General features: G+C 47.1%; 2 protein-coding genes and 1 non-coding gene across 9 annotated transcripts in view; 1 reads left to right on the top strand and 2 right to left on the bottom strand.

Annotated features, from left to right (window-relative positions):
* Nucleotides 1–1,476: 1,476 nt before the first annotated feature.
* TRNAE-UUC (transfer RNA glutamic acid (anticodon UUC)) lies at nucleotides 1,477–1,548 on the bottom strand. The gene has a single exon. It is a non-coding gene; the product is annotated as a tRNA-Glu (tRNA).
* Nucleotides 1,549–4,254: 2,706 nt separating this feature from the next.
* LOC142467392 (ras-related GTP-binding protein A) lies at nucleotides 4,255–11,484 on the top strand. Of its 2 annotated transcripts, none has more exons than XM_075573022.1 (10): nucleotides 4,255–4,363; nucleotides 5,084–5,125; nucleotides 6,132–6,231; nucleotides 6,676–6,742; nucleotides 7,284–7,506; nucleotides 7,767–7,862; nucleotides 8,409–8,531; nucleotides 9,435–9,526; nucleotides 9,655–9,770; nucleotides 10,601–11,484. In XM_075573022.1, exons 2-10 carry the CDS (start codon nucleotides 5,099–5,101, stop codon nucleotides 10,696–10,698), a joined length of 942 nt encoding a protein of 313 aa, XP_075429137.1. In that variant the 5' UTR covers nucleotides 4,255–4,363; nucleotides 5,084–5,098; the 3' UTR covers nucleotides 10,699–11,484. The 2 variants fall into 2 exon arrangements, with proteins under 2 accessions (XP_075429137.1, XP_075429136.1); XM_075573021.1 differs by having other exon boundaries at nucleotides 9,399–9,526.
* A 471-nt stretch (nucleotides 11,485–11,955) lies between these two features.
* The window catches only part of LOC142467389 (uncharacterized), a 32,465-nt gene continuing 25,444 nt past the window's right edge, over nucleotides 11,956–18,976 (bottom strand). For all 6 annotated transcript variants that reach the window (XM_075573013.1, XM_075573012.1, XM_075573016.1 and 3 more), the window contains 4 exons: nucleotides 16,145–16,273; nucleotides 13,769–14,041; nucleotides 12,978–13,103; nucleotides 11,956–12,427 (listed from right to left, as the gene is read on the bottom strand). In XM_075573013.1, coding sequence (XP_075429128.1) covers nucleotides 12,209–12,427; nucleotides 12,978–13,103; nucleotides 13,769–14,041; nucleotides 16,145–16,273 — 747 coding nt within the window. In that variant the 3' untranslated portion in view covers nucleotides 11,956–12,208. The remainder of the gene's footprint in view (nucleotides 12,428–12,977; nucleotides 13,104–13,768; nucleotides 14,042–16,144; nucleotides 16,274–18,976) is intronic.

The raw sequence follows: 18,976 nt of genomic DNA, 5'->3' as shown, positions 1-18,976 counted from the left end.
GTGTGTTCTGTGACTGTCTTGTTGTGTGTGTGTGTGTGTGTGTGTGTGTGTGTTGTGTGTGTGTGTGTGTGTGTGTGTGTGTGTGTGTGTGTGTTTTCTGTGACTGTCGTGTGTGTGTGTGTGTGTGTGTGTGTGTGTGTGTGTGTGTGTGTGTGTGTGTGTGTGTGTGTGTGTGTGTGTGTTTTCTGTGACTGTCCTGTTTGTGTGTGTGTGTTTTTTCTGTGACTGTCCTGTTGTGTGTGTGTTTTCTGTGACTGGCCTGTTGTGTGTGTGTGTGTGTGTGTTTTCTGTGACTGTCCTGTTGTGTGCGTTTGTTTTCTGTGACTGTCCTATTATGTGTGTGTTTTCTGTGACTGTCATGTTGTGTGTGTGTTCTGTGACTGTCCTGTTGTGTGTGTGTGCGTGTGTGTTCTGTGACTGTCCTGTTGTGTGTGTGTGTTCTGTGACTGTCCTGTTGTGTGTTCTGTGACTGTCGTATTGTGTGTGTGTGTTCTGTGACTGTCCTGTTGTGTGTGTTCTGTGACTGTTCTGTGTGTATGTGTGTGTTCTGTGACTGTCCTGTTGTGTGTGTTCTGTGACTGTCCTGGTGTGTGTGTTCTGTGACTGTCTTATTGTGTGTGTGTGTTCTGTGACTGTCGTATTGTGTGTGTGTTCTGTGACTGTTCTGTTGTGTGTGTGTTCTGTGACTGTCTTGTGGTGTGTGTGTGTGTTTTCTGTGACTGTCCTGTTGTGTGTTTTCTGTGACTGTCCTGTTGTGTGTGTGTCTGTGTGTCTGTGTGTCTGTGTGTCTGTGTGTCTGTGTGTCTGTGTGTCTGTGTGTCTGTGTGTCTGTGTGTCTGTGTGTCTGTGTGTCTGTGTGTCTGTGTGTGTTTCTGTGACTGTCCTGTGTGTGTGTGTGTGTGTGTGTTTTCTGTGACTGTCCTGTTTTGTGTGTGTTTTCTGTGACTGTCCTGTTTTGTGTGCGTTTGTTTTCTGTGACTGTCCTATTATGTGTGTATTTTCTGTGACTGGCCTGTTGGGTGTGTGTGTGTGTGTGTGTTTTCTGTGTCTGTCCTGTTGGGTGTGTTTTGTGTGACTGGCCTCCTCTGACTCCCTGCCCCCTGTGACTCCCTGCCCCCTCCTACTCCCTGCTTTCCTGTGACTCCCTGCCCCTCTGACTCATGTGACTCCTTGCCCCTTCAGCAACTGAGCACTGTGGTTAGGGGTGCCGAGATTTTAAAAAAACCATGGGTATAGAGATACTCAGCAACATTATACAGTGCCGCATGTTGATTAGCAGAGTGTAGAAATAATCAGTAATACAGCAGCTCTTCCTAATGGTGAAACAAAGTATTCTAAATTATTACTGTTATAGAATTGATGTATTAAAAATGCTTATTTTACATTAAATAAAAATTACCAATCAGCAGCATATAATATAAATGTATGGGCAGTTTTCATTAAAAGTAGATGTTCCCTAGAATAAAAATAAAGAACTTCCCATACCGGGAGTCGAACCCGGGCCGCCTGGGTGAAAACCAGGAATCCTAACCGCTAGACCATATGGGAGGCCATGCAAGTGTCATGATTTTAAGTTTCATGGTTTTAGCACTGATGACATAGACGTGTTAAATGTATTTATAATGCCTGCAAGGTTTTTTTTGTTTTTGTTTTTTTTAACCCTTTTTTGTCCCCGGAACAATTGTATTAAAGCTTCCATAATTGTATTATGATAAGTGTGAGAAGTAGTTAACATGTAATATATAATATTACTGCAAATTATGCATGTAATCACAACTATTATATTATCTCTAACTGTGCATGCTATGTTTTGTATATAATAACCCTGTTCACTTAATGTAACTATGTATTTGTAACCATGTATTATGTGTCATATTAACTCAATGCCCAGGACATACTTGAAAACGAGAGGTAACAATGTATTAATTACTTCCTGGTAAAACATTTAATAAATAAATAATAAATATAAGGGTGCTAACAATATAGAGATAAAAAGTGCTGGATTATTATGTACATAAATGTACCATTAATTAGTATAATGTTATAATAATTGTAATTAAAATAGTAATAGTTTGTGAATTATGACATGAGTAAATATAGAAATAATACAAGGAGTGAGGATAGAAGTGCTAATAGTAAATACATTTTAATATTTTTTTTCATTTAGCATTATTTTATTATGTTATTTACGTCACTACAGTATCACCAACATGATTATTGCCGAAACACATCTCCCAGAAAAATCTTCTATTTTTTAGTTGGGATTTATAAATGAAATTCAAGTGATTCGGAATCCATGTTGTCTGTTGGAATCCATTTTGTTTCCGCAGACTCTATTCAGACTGAACCGAGAAAGATTGTAATATGAGAAAAACACATTTACGGGAAATAATTGATTTGTAGGAAAATTAGAACAAGTGAATTGTTTATAGAACATTTTGGTTACAAGATGAAGTCTGTCCAAGGCCAAGATAAGACTATAGGCTTTGTGCCCAGACATTTCCAATGTTTTTTTTTTGGAAACCTTCAATATTTTGACTCCAAATGATTAGACTAGTTGTCAGATCTGTGAAATCTGGCTTCTTATATTTTCTCGCGTTTTCTCTGTACTCAACACAAGGATTCGTCAAAGCATATTATTTTTCGTATTAGGCTGCGTCCCCACTGGCGCTGAGCGTGTTGTGCGCTCGGCGCTTGCACTTATTGCAGTCTTTATGTGGAAGGTCCCGCTTACGCAGTGCGGGCTCGTGCACGCACGCTCACCCAAGCTTGGCGCTTGAGCAGACAAAAAAAACTGACTTTGAAGCGTACGCAACTTGCCCTCAATGCCCCCCCCGTCCGCGCTTGCAAAATAGACAGGACACCCGACGCTCATGCTTAGAGAGTTGGTGACGTCACAAGCGACTCTCATGCATGAGCACGGTCAGCGCTAGCGGGGCCGCAGCCTTATAAGGATTGTTTAACATTGTATTATTGTTTTATGCTAACAAGCTATGCATAGGTTAAAGTAATGGCTAGGATTTACTATATGAATCGATTTTTAGAGTAGATACGTCAGAAAGTAAAGAATGAACGAACATTGCATAGTATGTTTTAGTTTGGCCTGTACCTGTAGATGAAGCTTATTGTTATTTTGCCTTAGGATAAATAAATGAACTGTCAAGACATCTGTTTTCGGATATTTTATTTCATATATGATATATGATACGAGGAAACGCACGATTACAAACATAATTAACTTTCTTCTTCACAAGGATATCGTCATTTTTGATCAATCTTTCATATTATTTTCAATGAACTACGTATATTTTCAGTGATAATAATGAATTAAAAGCAATATATAATAATAGTACAAACACGAATAGCAATATAACGGAATTAGCTTTAAAGGAAATCAGGAATAGAAGTGTAAGAATGACAACATTTTTATTAATCTGATTATTATGATCAGTAATAGAAGTAGAAAAACGTGTCGCACCATCGGAACAAAAAATTGCTGGAGAGAAGGTAACTAAAAATCAGGCTTTAGGCTACACTTATAGTGCCTTGCGACGGCGACGTCGCTTCAAAACAAATCAATTGACTCTGTCGCAAGCGGTTATAGTAAGCGCGACAGAGCGACAAAAAATTTGGAAACCGGGCAAATTTGATTTTTTAGAGACAGTCGCCACATGTGACTGTCTCTAAACCAATCACTGCCCTTGTCGCCAGCGACGTCGCTGCAAATTAAATGATAACTTTCGCTATTGGCGACGGGTGACGTTATCGGTCGCCGGAAAAATCAAATTGATATGACTTCCAGGGATCGCGACCACGCCGCCGCTCCGTCGCGTCAGGCAGCAATGCATTTGTTTTGATGCGACGTCGGCACTATAAGCGCAGCCTTATTCACTCATGAGATCAGATGACAGGCAAAAAACCGGAGCATGTTTCGTGCCCACGCACTTTAAGACTCCCTTATTAGGAGCAGTAAGTAGAACTCATTTTTACATTCCCCGCTCCACCTGCTTCCTTCCCCACTCGCTGGACTACAAATCCCGGCAGCTACCGCGCCAAGTGCCACTGAGGCGTATGCGCGATGTGAAATGTCCCCTGCTTCCTGTCCGCACCGCTTGCACTACAACTCCCGGCAGGCTCGCGCCCACCGCCACGCGGGCGCATGCGCAGTGAGGAAGGTCTCAGCTTCCTCCCTCGTCACGTGATCGCACGTGACTGCCTGCTCGATGAACTACAGGTCCCGAGCAGCTTCTTCGCGCATGCGTCGTCTGTTCGGTGCTTGGTCACGTGACGAGTCATATGATGGAAGCGCTGTGCTGCTGAGGCAGGAAGGCCGTAGAGACCGAGGAGAGGACTAATAGGAAGGGTAATAGCAGGGGTGCTGGGGTAATGAGGACGGTGAAGGGTGCGACTGGAGTGATAAAGAGAGAGGGCTGAGGCAGTTAGTGGGGGGTAATTAGAATGGCGGCGGGTGAATAGAGAGGCTAGGGTGGAGGCATGTGCGTTAATTGATTTTGGAAGGGGGTAATTAAGGGCAGAGGGTATCTGGAGTTGCTTTGGGGTAATTGGGGAGGTATGGGGTCTGTGGTACAATAGGGGGTATTTGGAAGGGGGTTATTAAGGGCAGAGGGTATCTGGAGTTGCTTTGGGGTAATTGGGGAGGTATGGGGTCTGTGGTACAATAGGGGGTATTTGGAAGGGGGTAATTAAGGGCAGAGGGTATCTGGAGTTGCTTTGGGGTAATTGGGGAGGTATGGGGTCTGTGGTACAATAGGGGGTATTTGGAAGGGGGCTGTGAGGTAATTGTGGAGGCAGGGGTGGGTTGGGTTGTAAATGAGGGGTAGGGGGTAATTGGCGAGTTTGCGGGTAATTAAAATGGGAGACGGGGGCTCTAGGGTAATTGGAAGTGAGTGAAGGGTAGAAGCTGGGGGTGTGGTGTTGGTAATTTGGGAGGAGAGGGGCAAGATGTCTGAGGTTTTTTTAGGGAGAAAGCCGCAGAGGGCAATAAGGTCACTAGAAGCCCCTGTGAGTTGTGTAGTGGTTCCCTGTTTGTTACCTAACCCCTGTGGTGCTCTGTTCCCCGCAGGGTTCTGTCTGTGTGATGCCCAGCGCAGCCATGAAGAAAAAGGTGATAAACATTTTATATCACTCCTCCCCCCCCACCCCCCTTTGTGTATCAACCTGATTCATTCGTCTAATATGATGGATATATATCCAGGCAATACGATAAGGGTGGTGATACATTTTCTCTCACTAATATAAATAACATCACCACCCTGAACCTCAGAAATCTTATTGTATGACGTTTAACTGACTTGATATATGTGTGTGTGTGTGTGTGTGTGTGTGTGTGTGTGTGTGTGTGTGTGTGTGTGTGTGTGTGTGTATATATGTGTGTGTATATATATATATATATATATATATATATATATATATATATATATATATATATACACACACATATATATATATATATCAAGTCAGTTAAATATAAATATTAAATATATATTATATATTAAATAGTTAAATATATATATATATATATATTATGTATGTATGTATATATATATATATATATATATATATATATATATATATATATATATATATATATATATATATATATATATATATATTATGTATATTTGTAAATATACATGTATCGCCCACACATACATATTCACACATGATTGTGTGTGTGTATATGCATACATGATCAAGGTAGTTAAGCACACCAAAACTAGATACATCACCAAGGTTATTTAATGACTAAAAAGAGTCATAACAGCATCCAATGTTTCAGTGCATGTTGGACCAAAACAGAATGACTCTTTCTAGTTCTCAAATCCCCTTTTTGATCTACTTTTGGTGTGCTTGTTCTTTCTTCTGACCTGAGTTTTTTTTTTGTCGTATGCCCCCATCTGCTGTTTTTCTCCTTTGCTTTTAGACCACACGAGGAGGCATCCCAATTTGCTGGACCTGGTTCTGTTTTGTGTATACTATTGTCTGTGCATACACACTTTTTTTTATTGCATTCACATCTTTGGGGTAAACTTGGGTGCAGCTGTGAATGAAAGGGTATTTGCCTGTTCTTGCCCCCGCCAGTCATATTAAACATGGCTTTACACTTGCAGGTGCTGCTGATGGGAAAGAGCGGTTCTGGGAAAACCAGCATGAGATCCATCATCTTTGCTAATTATATTGCCCGGGACACGCGCAGATTGGGGGCAACAAGTAAGAGCTACCCCCAGCCGGGACAGGAGTGGAATTTATGTGGCATGAGTAGCAAAAAAGTGACTTAATGAGTGACACATTTAATGGGTTAAAGGATCAGTCGCACGTAGGAGCAAAGTGACGTGGTTAATGGTAATTGAAGCAAAGGCTTCCAAAAGCTACATGAGGTTTGTTTCTTAATTTTTTTCCCCTCATCTCTAGCATCTGAGGTTCAGTTTGCACTGGGCTCTGGGTACAGCGCCGTTTTGAGCTCCCTGGCACTTAATTCAAACACTTGTATTTCCTGAACGGAGCATCAGATTAAAATAAATATCCCCTGAGTGGGCAAGAAGAGAAATATATAAAAGATGGGTTGGTTTGGCCATCTTCTTTAAAGGGTCTGTTCCTCTTCTATGCTGTAATGCTCTCGCCCACCCCTTCTCTCGCCCCTCTCTCCCTTTGCAGTTGACGTTGAACACTCTCATGTACGGTTCTTGGGGAATCTGGTGCTGAACCTGTGGGACTGTGGTGGGTAAGTGTCCCTTCTCTCTCTGCACTGGGAGAGTGATAGTGAGAGCGATGTTCCATAGCTCCCTCATATCTGTCAATAGTTGTGATGGAAGAAGCACACAGGAGTCTATGTAAACAAAACTTACCCTGTATAACAGCAGAGCAGGTACAAGCGTTTGTACCTGCTCTGCTGATGTTATAAATACAGAGTAAGTTTTGCTTGCATATCAGACGCCTGTGTGCTTCCTCCATAACAACTATTTACATAATTCTGGATCCAGCTTGGAGACGCCGGGTTCAATGGAGGGTGAGCACCAGTGAGAGAACAATGTAATAATTTTTTATGAGTAACGGTGTGCCACTGTTTCTATACTTTTCATCCCTCATGTCACCCTCTGGTGAAAACGACATACTCCATGTCCCATAGTTCCCTTCTGTCTGAGATGGTACAGATACTCCCCTCCATGCATGGTGACCTTGATTAATGTACCATTTACATCCTCTTTACCTGTATGAGGAGACCACCTCTATCCACGGTGACAGTCCCTGCCCCCTTCCCACAGCCAGGACACCTTCATGGAGAACTACTTCACGAGCCAGCGAGATAACATCTTCCGCAATGTGGAGGTCCTGATCTATGTGTTTGACGTGGAGAGTCGGGAGCTGGAGAAGGACATGCATTATTACCAGTCGTGCCTGGAAGCCATCCTTCAAAACTCCCCCGATGCCAAGGTCTTCTGCCTGGTGCATAAGATGGACTTGGTTCAAGAGGACCAGAGGGACCTGGTGAGTTGACATAGGCTGAGCAGATGCCTATAGTGAGGTCCATTCAGTGGAGTTCGCAATGTGCTGGTTCTTGTCCATGTTTAAGTGTTGTCACATATAGGAGAGGACTCTCCAATAGATTGTTCTTGTGTTGCTTTTACGTGCCAGGACCCTACAACAGTTGCCAGTATTATAGGTGATGCTGCAGGGCCTGTGGCAGTGTCTGGGTCACCCCACCATGGGGACGTTCCCTCTCACTAAACCATTTCCTCTCCCCTCAGATATTTAAGGAGCGGGAGGAGGATCTCAGACGTTTGTCCCGTCCCTTGGACTGCGCCTGTTTCAGGACTTCCATATGGGACGAGACCCTTTACAAGGTATGTGCAACTTACATGAAACTGACCCTATAACGCATTAAGCACGTCCCTGTCATCAGGTCACTTAAAAGTGTTATGTCTTAGCTTCTATGTGGCAGTGACCCATTAAACATGTCACTGTCATCAGTTCAAACAAAAGGGTTACGTCTAGCACATCTGTAAGAGTATAATAAAGCAATATACTTGCAATTTGAGGTACCGGTGCTCCGTGGTTCAGGGAAAAAACCTGTCTGGTGTAATGTCAAGATATATGAACAAATGGGAGGATCCAGGGCATTACGGATTTTTAAGAAATGAAATTTATTCTAGGCACATACAACGTTTCGAGCTGTACAAAGCTCTTTCTCAAGTGACTTTGCCATCACTTGAGAAAGAGCTTTGTACAGTTCGAAACGTTGTGTGTGCCTAGAATAAATTTCATTTCTTAAAAATCCGTAGTGCCCTGGATCCTCCCATTTGTTTACTGTCATTAGTTCACCAGGGAACAGAGTGTGATAATCATTGGCAGTAAATCTGTGCTTCTAACAGCTGTCTCTCCTGCCCTAGGCCTGGTCCAGCATTGTCTATCAGCTGATTCCCAACGTGCAGCAGCTGGAATTAAACCTCCGTAACTTCGCTGAGATCATCGAAGCCGACGAGGTGCTACTGTTCGAGAGAGCAACGTTCCTGGTGAGGGGGGACCACGGGCCAACTGGAGAAGGCTCCTCACAGCTGAGTCTCTAGAAAAGTGTTTTTCTGCGGGTTCCCCGGGCATGCCAAAAGAGTGCCCTGCAATGTTCAGGGTCATTTGAAAATTGTACCAAATACAGAAGATTTTACAGTACATCTGATCTCAGACGCGCTATTAGAGAGGGTTGGGGTTCCTTACTATGCATCTGATCTCAGACACGCTATTAGAGAGGGTTGGGGTTCCTTACTATGCATCTGATCTCAGACGCGCTATTAGAGAGGGTTGTGGCTCCTTACTATGCATCTGATCTCAGACACGCTATTAGAGAGGGTTGGGGTTCCTTACTATGCATCTGATCTCAGACACGCTATTAGAGAGGGTTGGGGTTCCTTACTATGCATCTGATCTCAGACACGCTATTAGAGAGGGTTGGGGTTCCTTACTATGCATCTGATCTCAGACACGCTATTAGAGAGGGTTGGGGTTCCTTACTATGCATCTGATCTCAGACACATTAGAGAGGGTTGGGGTTCCGCAGAATTTCACAATATATTTATAGAATTTCGTAACCAAAAAAGGTTTAACACGGCTCTTTTTTTTTTTTTTTCATCAATCCGGTGTTGTTCAACTTTGTACCCCTTCGTTCTTTCAATCTCTTCCTTTTTCATCCTTGATTTTAATTCCTCTGTAGGTAATCTTTTTGTTCATTCTTTCTTTTTACCATTCTGATTTTACCTTTTTTTTTTTTTTTTTTTTTTAATTTCTCCTTTTTTAGATGATGATAATAATAATAATAATAATAATAATAATGTATTCCTTCTCCTTGCACCACTGCACTTTAGGGGTACAGATTAATATTTTTTTAGGCCTTCTCTGCTTCTCTTACCCCCTCTGTGTCCCAGGTAATCTCTCACTATCAGTGTAAGGAACAGAGGGACATCCACAGGTTTGAGAAGATCAGTAACATCATCAAGCAGTTTAAGCTGAGCTGCAGGTGAGCGTGTGTGCGTGTGCGTGTGTGTGTGTGTGTGTCAGCCTCCTCTGTGACCTGGACCCAACGCATGGTGTCCCCTCAGTGACCCTGATGCGCTGACCCTTGTGCGATCTCTTTCTTTGTTACAGTAAGCTGGCTGCCTCCTTCCAAAGTATGGAAGTTCGGAATTCCAACTTTGCCGCCTTTATTGACATCTTCACGTCAAACACCTACGTGATGGTCGTGATGTCGGACCCCTCGATACGTGAGTCCAAATGCACTCCTCCTACACCACTCACACTTTAGCACTCTCTCTCATTCACCTTTTGTTTCTACATCTGTCTGCTCCATCAAGTAAAGTAGTTATGGATCCAGCGCTGGAGCGCATTAATCACTATGATTCATGTAGTACAGATAAATTCACAGACTGGGGCTAGTGAGGTTAATGAAGATACAAAATCCTCTGTGGGGCTAATTAATCCCTGAAGATGAGTAAAGCCCCTATATATTCCTCATGGGGATGGTCCCTTGAATGAATTGTGGTTGAAATAAAGTCCAAAAGTACTCACATATTGCCCCAATCTGAGTATCCTGAGCGGCGTGCAGCCGAGTAGAAATGCTGGTATGTGTAGAGAGGCGAACTGGCGCACAACCAGAAGAGTGGGTCACCAATACGTGGTTGAAGTATGATTCTTTATTGATCCATAAAAGCAAGCGGAGGTAGGTGCCCTCCTACGCGTTTCGTGTACAACAGTACACTTTATCAAGGAGGGTACCTACCTCCGATTGATTTTATTTATTGATCCATAAAAGCAAACTTCAACCACGTATTGGTGACCCACTCTTTTGGCTGTGCGTCAGTTCGCCTCTCCTCTATGCACCATCAAGTACCTCCTTCCTCATCTGTTTTAGCTTTGTCATTTTTTCTGTCTTCCTTGCGCTCTATCACTTTCTCTCCCCCCTGTCTACCTTCTCTCCATTACCCTTTTATTGTTTTCATAACATTATTCTCCTGCACTCCCCCCTGCGCGTCTGATCTCCCTCTTCATTTACAGCTGGAGGCTCTAACCTTCTTTATTTCTCTCTCTCCCTCAGCCTCCGCTGCCACCCTCATCAACATCCGCAATGCCAGGAAGCACTTTGAGAAGCTGGAGCGTGTGGATGGACCCAAACACAGCCTCCTCATGCGCTGAGGCTCCCTACTGAGCTTCTGTCCGGTCACTCTCTTGCAGTGAGGCTCTCCCTGGAGCTGTCCACCTGTGACAGTCATCAACTTGGAGTTGGCCCCAAGCTCTCCTCCCGGTATCATGCTCTGAGCCTACCCTGTGCATCCCAACCTCCCCATGCCCTGCCGACTGTGCATATACCCCCTTCCATACACCTGCATAATGCGCAGAGCAGCATCCATTTAACTGGATGCTTATTCGGACCACCTGAGTTTCTACAGCTTAAAACATTGCTTCCCACTTCTCAAGCCCTCTTTCGGACTGGTCTCTTTATTCCCTGAACCTCGGCTCCTGGGCGGAGCCTCTACATCATGCACAGAGCCTCCACCTACAATCTTTGCCTCATGCACAGAACCTCCATCATGAACCTTCATCCGTGCACAAAACCTCCACCTTGAATCTCATGTGTTGAACCTCCTTATCTTCACCTCATGCGCAGAACCGCCACCTAGAACCTGTCTCGGGCACAGAACCGCCACCTAGAACCTGTCTCGGGCACAGAACCTCACTATCTCCCAGATTTGTCAGATAAGGAGGATATCGCCGATTTAAATGCCCCAAAGAGAACCTATATTATAAAGGTCCAATTCTTCCTACCCAGTTATTATTTTCGCCTCCATTATTTTTTGTCTGGCTGCTCTGTTGTTTTCTTGTAGGTGGTCAGATTATGAGGATCAGTTCTGTTAATCGGGATTCAAAGGCCAGAAATTCAATGTATTTTTGTGCTTTCGAATAAAAATATTTATGCTTAAGTATATTCGTGCGGTGTGTGACGGCGTATTGTGAGGGCTCTGTGCCATAGGTCCCTTCTGTCACCCTGCAGCGGGAGGGACAAACTGTCTCATTCGTTGTCATCTGGTGTTGGAAGGGATAGACTGCATGTGTCACCCTGCAGTGTGCCATAGGTCACTTCTGTCGCTCAACCGTAGGAGACACAATGTCCACTGTATGGGCATTGAGTCTGATCCTTGCCCCTGCAGGGTGACACGGCTCGGGGACCTATTACCCACTTAAGTCGTCCCTGCCATCACAAAGCCATAGGTCTTTTCTGTCTGTCACTGTTACCCTGCGGGGGGAGGGATATACTCTTGCTAGGTCCCTTCTGCCTGTCTCGCTCGACTCGCATGTTCCTTGTCTGTCACCCAGCAGGGGAGGGACCTGCCCGTCTTGTAATCATTTGATGGTAACGAATTTCCTGCAGTACCGAAAGAATGAAACTCCGCAGGAGGTATATTATTTATTAGAAGGATTACCATATGTGTATATTATATATTTATATTATATAAATGACTGCGCTGTATTAAAATAAACATGTATAGACTGGGGTACCAGACAGGGCAGGTTCAGTGTGGGTGTGTGGGTGTGTGTGTGTGTGTGTGTGTGTGTGTGCGTGCGCGCGTGTGTGTGTGTGTGCGTGCGTGTGCGCGCGCACACGGTGTAAGTATACAAGTCTGTGTCTGTGACCCTACAGATAAGTCTAATACCCAATGCAGTAGGGTGGAGTCAACCCCTCCCCGTCGCTCTCGCGCTGCTTCCTGCTGCCGGCGATGTCCCTGAGCACACCCTTCTGGTCGGGCCCATTATTGCAGCGATGGACCAGCACGGGCTCGCGAAGCGACGCTCTGCTCTTCAGGAGCCGCTGCAGGATCTGCTTATCAGAGCGCTCCTTCCGGAAGTCATCCTCGTATATCTTCAGCTGAGGGCAGAAGAGCTGACACTCTAATACTGCCTATAACCATACATAGAGTGCTGAGAAGTTATAGGGAGCGAGCAGTTAAATGGGGAAATTAAAGGAATCATAGGGGCCTTTTCACTAAACTTCGATAAGGGACTTATCGATTAGTAAGTGCACTTTACAAGCGACTTTGCATGTGTAGCTATTCAGAAAGCTTTGATAACGGCAAAAATCGCTTGGAAACGGCCTTTTAGGGCTCGATTATACCAGATGCTGCCAGGCGGCAGCGCAATCCGGTGATGTCACGCTGCGCTGCTGCCGAGCGGCATCTTGATCATACAGGGGGGAAGAGGGATGGGGGGGGGCTCAGTTCGTGATTTAATTTGTTTTCTAAATATTGGTATTTACATGTACAAATCTGGTCACCTTATGAATAGGCCCCACCAGGAGAAGTTATAAGGGGAAATTAAAGGAGTTATATGGGGTAACAGGTGGAAGACTGTTCCTTTAAAAAATAAAAAAACTTGCATGAAAGCAGTTTCTTGCATTAAAGATGGCCGCCACCTCCTACCTGCTCCTGCAGTAACAGCATCTGCTCCCTCATGTCCCTCTCCTTCTGTCTCAGTTTGTCGTTCTCCGTTCTTATTCGCTGCCGGTCTGTATGTTCAGTCTTAAAATCTGCGGCATACATTTCTGTCTGGTAAAAAAGGGGAGCGTTAACGCTGCGCTGTATAATGATGCAGAGTATCCACTGATAGTGAACATGCCACACTGTATAATGATGCAGAGTATCCACTGATAGTGAACATGCCACACTGTATAATGATGTTGAGTATCTGTACGCTAATAATGAACACGCTGCACTGTAGGATGATGATGATGATTATACACTGATAATGAACATGCTGCGCTGTATAATGATGCAGAGTATCTATCCACTGATAATGAACATGCTGCACTGTATAATGATGAACAGTATCTATACACTGATAGTGAACATGCCACACTGTATAATGATGTTGAGTATCTATACGCTAATAATGAACACGCTGCACTGTAGGATGATGATGATGATTATACACTGATAATGAACATGCTGCGCTGTATAATGATGCAGAGTATCTATCCACTGATAATGAACATGCTACACTGTATAATGATGAACAGTATCTATACACTGATAGTGAACATGCCACACTGTATAATGATGTGGAGTATCTATACACTGATAGTGAACATGACACACTGTATGATGTTGAGTATCTATACACTTATAATGAACACGCTGCACTGTAGGATAATGATGATTATACACTGATAATGAACACGCTGCGCTGTATAATGATGCCGAGTATCTCTCACCTGACACTTCAGGGCCTTTAACTGGTCCTTCAGCTGGCTCATGTCCTGGTTAGTCTCGGTCATGTTCACCCTCTGCCCTCTTGTGTTCTGGGGCCCCCGGGAGTTTCTGCGGGTTGGGGAGCCACGGGTGGGGTCCTGGCCGCCGGGAGCAGGTTCTGCCCTTTCCTTTAGGTCCTCTGAGCCCCCATTACAGCTGAGAGGCCGCAGCAGGGGAATGGAGGGCCTCGTGGGGGATATATCCGACTGGCTGTGAGATTTGGAAACGTCCGTGGCCTGCAGGGAGTTGGGAGGTCATTATGGGGGTGGCAGAGTGGCCCGAGTGTGAGGCATGACTGGAAAAGCAGAGCTGGCTGCAGGTGTAGTGTGTGTGTGTTAGGGGTCATTGCAGGAATAGCAGAGAAGGCTGCAGGTGTAATGTGTGTGTTAGGGGGTCAGTAATGGAATAGATGGGAGGGCTGCAGATGCAGTGTGTGTGTATCAGTACTGGAATAGCAGAAGGAGGTGCAATGTGTGTGGGGGCAGTGCTGGAATAGCAGAGAGGGATGCAGGTGTAATGTGTGGTGGGGGTCAATGTGGAATAGCAGAGGGAGATAGATTCAGGGGTAGTGTGTGTGTTAGGGAGTCAGTGCAGGAATAGCAGAGAGGGATGCAGGTGTAGTGTGTGTGTGTGTGTTAGGGAGTCAGTGCAGGAATAGCAGTCATTGGGAGTCAATAGGACAATTGGGAGTCAATAGGGAGTCAGTGCAGGAATAGCAGAGGAAGGTGTAATGTGTGTGGGTCAGTGCAGGAATAGCAGAGGAAGGTGTAATGTGTGTGGGTCAGTGCTGGAATAGCAGAGGAAGGTGTAATGTGTGTGTGTCAGTGCTGGAATAGCAGAGGAAGGTGTAATGTGTGTGTGTCAGTGCTGGAATAGCAGAGGAAGGTGTAATGTGTGTGTGTCAGTGCTGGAATAGCAGAGGAAGGTGTAATGTGTGTGTGTCAGTGCTGGAAAGGCAGAGGAAGGTGTAATGTGTGTGGGTCAGTGCTGGAATAGCAGAGGAAGGTGTAATGTGTGTGGGTCAGTGCTGGAATAGCAGAGGAAGGTGTAATGTGTGTGGGTCAGTGCAGGAATAGCAGAGGAAGGTGTAATGTGTGTGGGTCAGTGCTGGAATAGCAGAGGAAGGTGTAATGTGTGTGGGTCAGTGCTGGAATAGCAGAGGAAGGTGTAATGTGTGTGGGTCAGTGCTGGAATAGCAGAGGAAGGTGTAATGTGTGTGTGTCAGTGCTGGAATAGCAGAGGAAGGTGTAATGTGTGTGGGTCAGTGCTGGAATAGCAGAGGAAGGTGTAATGTGTGTGGGTCAGTGCTGGAATAGCAGAGGAAGGTGTAATGTGTGTGGGTCAGTGCTGGAATAGCAGAGGAAGGTGTAATGTGTGTGTGTCAGTGCTGGAATAGCAGAGGAAGGTGTAATGTGTGTGTGTCAGTGCTGGAATAGCAGAGGAAGGTGTAATGTGTGTGGGTCAGTGCTGGAATAGCAGAGGAAGGTGTAATGTGTGTGGGTCAGTGCTGGAATAGCAGAGGAAGGTGTAATGTGTGTGTGTCAGTGCTGGAATAGCAGAGGAAGGTGTAATGTGTGTGGGTCAGTGCTGGAATAGCAGAGGAAGGTGTAATGTGTGTGGGTCAGTGCTGGAATAGCAGAGGAAGGTGTAATGTGTGTGGGTCAGTGCAGGAATAGCAGAGGAAGGTGTAATGTGTGTGGGTCAGTGCAGGAATAGCAGAGGAAGGTGTAATGTGTGTGTGTCAGTGCTGGAATAGCAGAGGAAGGTGTAATGTGTGTGTGTGTCAGTGCTGGAATAGCAGAGGAAGGTGTAATGTGTGTGTGTCAGTGCTGGAATAGCAGAGGAAGGTGTAATGTGTGTGTGTCAGTGCTGGAATAGCAGAGGAAGGTGTAATGTGTGTGTGTCAGTGCTGGAATAGCAGAGGAAGGTGTAATGTGTGTGGGTCAGTGCAGGAATAGCAGAGGAAGGTGTAATGTGTGTGTGTCAGTGCTGGAATAGCAGAGGAAGGTGTAATGTGTGTGGGTCAGTGCAGGAATAGCAGAGGAAGGTGTAATGTGTGTGGGTCAGTGCAGGAATAGCAGAGGAAGGTGTAATGTGTGTGTGTCAGTGCTGGAATAGCAGAGGAAGGTGTAATGTGTGTGGGTCAGTGCTGGAATAGCAGAGGAAGGTGTAATGTGTGTGTGTCAGTGCAGGAATAGCAGGGAATTCTGCGTGTGTGTGTCAGTAATGAAATAGCAGAGGGGAGCAGGGTAGTGATAGCGCTGGGTGTATCTAGATAACAGACTATTGTCTGTCCGCAGCTCCAGCCCTTTAACCAGTACACCCCCCATGTTACGCACAGTGGGGGCCCCCCGGAGGGACAGGCCGCTGTAGTGCAGAGTGCTCTCCAGGTGCCTGACGTATTCCTGCAGCTTCTGATTCGTCTTCATCTCCTGGAGCAGCGAAGTCTCATAGAACTCCCTCTTATTCTGGGGGTGAAAGAGTGTCAGCTCTATGGGCAAGGATCCCACCCCCTCTACCTGTGCTTCTGTGTGACCCTGCTGTGACGTGTTCGTTGTATCACCCTGTGGTGAAGTGTCCCCTGTGTCACCCTGCAATGTCGTGTGTCCCCTGTGTCACCCTGCAATGCCGTGTGTCCCCTGTCACCCTGCAATGTCGTGTGTCCCCTGTGTCACCCTGCAATGTCGTGTGTCCCCTGTGTCACCCTGCAATGTCGTGTGTCCCCTGTGTCACCCTGCAATGCCGTGTGTCCCCTGTGTCACCCTGCAATGTTGTGTGTCCCCTGTGTCACCCTGCAATGCCGTGTGTCCCCTGTGTCACCCTGCAATGCCGTGTGTCCCCTGTCACCCTGCAATGTCGTGTGTCCCCTGTGTCACCCTGCAATGTCGTGTGTCCCGTGACACCCTGCAATGACGTGTGTCCCGTGTCACCATGCAATGACGTGTGTCCCCTGTGTCACCCTGCAATGCCGTGTGTCCCCTGTGTCACCCTGCAATGCCGTGTGTCCCCTGTCACCCTGCAATGCCGTGTGTCCCCTGTGTCACCCTGCAATGCCGTGTGTCCCCTGTGTCACCCTGCAATGCCGTGTGTCCCCTGTGTCACCCTGCAATGCCGTGTGTCCCGTGTCACCCTGCAATGCCGTGTGTCCCCTGTCACCCTGCAATGCCGTGTGTCTCCTGTGTCACCCTGCAATGCCGTGTGTCCCCTGTGTCACCCTGCAATGCCGTGTGTCCCCTGTCACCCTGCAATGCCGTGTGTCCCCTGTGTCACCCTGCAATGTCGTGTGTCCCGTGTCACCCTGCAATGTCGTGTGTCCCCTGTGTCACCCTGCAATGTCGTGTGTCCCCTGTGTCACCCTGCAATGCCGTGTGTCCCCTGTCACCCTGCAATGTCGTGTGTCCCCTGTGTCACCCTGCAATGTCGTGTGTCCCCTTTGTCACCCTGCAATGTCGTGTGTCCCCTGTGTCACCCTGCAATGTCGTGTGTCCCCTGTGTCACCCTGCAATGTCGTGTGTCCCCTTTGTCACCCTGCAATGTCGTGTGTCCCCTGTGTCACCCTGCAATGTCGTGTGTCCCCTTTGTCACCCTGCAATGCCGTGTGTCCCGTGTCACCCTGCAATGTCGTGTGTCCCCGTGACACCCTGCAATGCCGTGTGTCCCCTGTCACCCTGCAATGCCGTGTGTCCCCTGTGTCACCCTGCAATGCCGTGTGTCCCCTGTGTCACCCTGCAATGCCGTGTGTCCCGTGTGTCCCCTTTGTCACCCTGCAATGCCGTGTGTCCCGTGTCACCCTGCAATGTCGTGTGTCCCCTGTGACACCCTGCAATGTCGTGTGTCCCCTTTGTCACCCTGCAATGTCGTGTGTCCCCTGTGTCACCCTGCAATGCCGTGTGTCCCCTGTGTCACCCTGCAATGTCGTGTGTCCCCTGTGTCACCCTGCAATGCCGTGTGTCCCGTGTCACCCTGCAATGCCGTGTGTCCCCTGTGTCACCCTGCAATGCCGTGTGTCCCCTGTCACCCTGCAATGCCGTGTGTCCCCTGTCACCCTGCAATGCCGTGTGTCCCCTGTGTCACCCTGCAATGCCGTGTGTCCCCTGTGTCACCCTGCAATGCCGTGTGTCCCCTGTGTCACCCTGCAATGCCGTGTGTCCCCTGTGTCACCCTGCAATGCCGTGTGTCCCCTGTCACCCTGCAATGCCGTGTGTCCCCTGTCACCCTGCAATGCCGTGTGTCTCCTGTGTCACCCTGCAATGCCGTGTGTCCCCTGTGTCACCCTGCAATGCCGTGTGTCCCCTGTCACCCTGCAATGCTGTGTGTCCCCTGTCACCCTGCAATGTCGTGTGTCCCCTGTGTCACCCTGCAATGTCGTGTGTCCCCTTTGTCACCCTGCAATGCCGTGTGTCCCCTGTGTCACCCTGCAATGTCGTGTGTCCCCTGTGTCACCCTGCAATGTCGTGTGTCCCCTGTGTCACCCTGCAATGTCGTGTGTCCCCTTTGTCACCCTGCAATGTCGTGTGTCCCCTGTGTCACCCTGCAATGCCGTGTGTCCCCTGTGTCACCCTGCAATGCCGTGTGTCCCCTGTGTCACCCTGCAATGCTGTGTGTCCCCTGTGTCACCCTGCAATGTCGTGTGTCCCCTTTGTCACCCTGCAATGCCGTGTGTCCCGTGTCACCCTGCAATGTCGTGTGTCCCCTGTGTCACCCTGCAATGTCGTGTGTCCCCTGTGTCACCCTGCAATGTCGTGTGTCCCCTGTGACACCCTGCAATGCCGTGTGTCCCCTGTGTCACCCTGCAATGTCGTGTGTCCCCTTTGTCACCCTGCAATGTCGTGTGTCCCCTGTGTCACCCTGCAATGTCGTGTGTCCCCTGTGTCACCCTGCAATGTCGTGTGTCCCCTGTGTCACCCTGCAAAGCCGTGTGTCCCCTGTGTCACCCTGCAATGCCGTGTGTCCCCTGTCACCCTGCAATGTCGTGTGTCCCCTGTGTCACCCTGCAATGCCGTGTGTCCCCTGTGTCACCATGCAATGTCGTGTGTCCCCTGTGTCACCCTGCAATGACGTGTGTCCCCTGTGTCACCCTGCAATGCCGTGTGTCCCCTGTGTCACCCTGCAATGTCGTGTGTCCCGTGACACCCTGCAATGCCGTGTGTCCCCTGTGTCACCCTGCAATG

The sequence above is a fragment of the Ascaphus truei genome, chromosome 16 (assembly GCF_040206685.1).
Source record: "Ascaphus truei isolate aAscTru1 chromosome 16, aAscTru1.hap1, whole genome shotgun sequence".
NCBI classification, from domain to species: Eukaryota; Metazoa; Chordata; class Amphibia; order Anura; family Ascaphidae; genus Ascaphus; species Ascaphus truei.
This window is presented reverse-complemented; position numbering and strand designations above follow the sequence as displayed.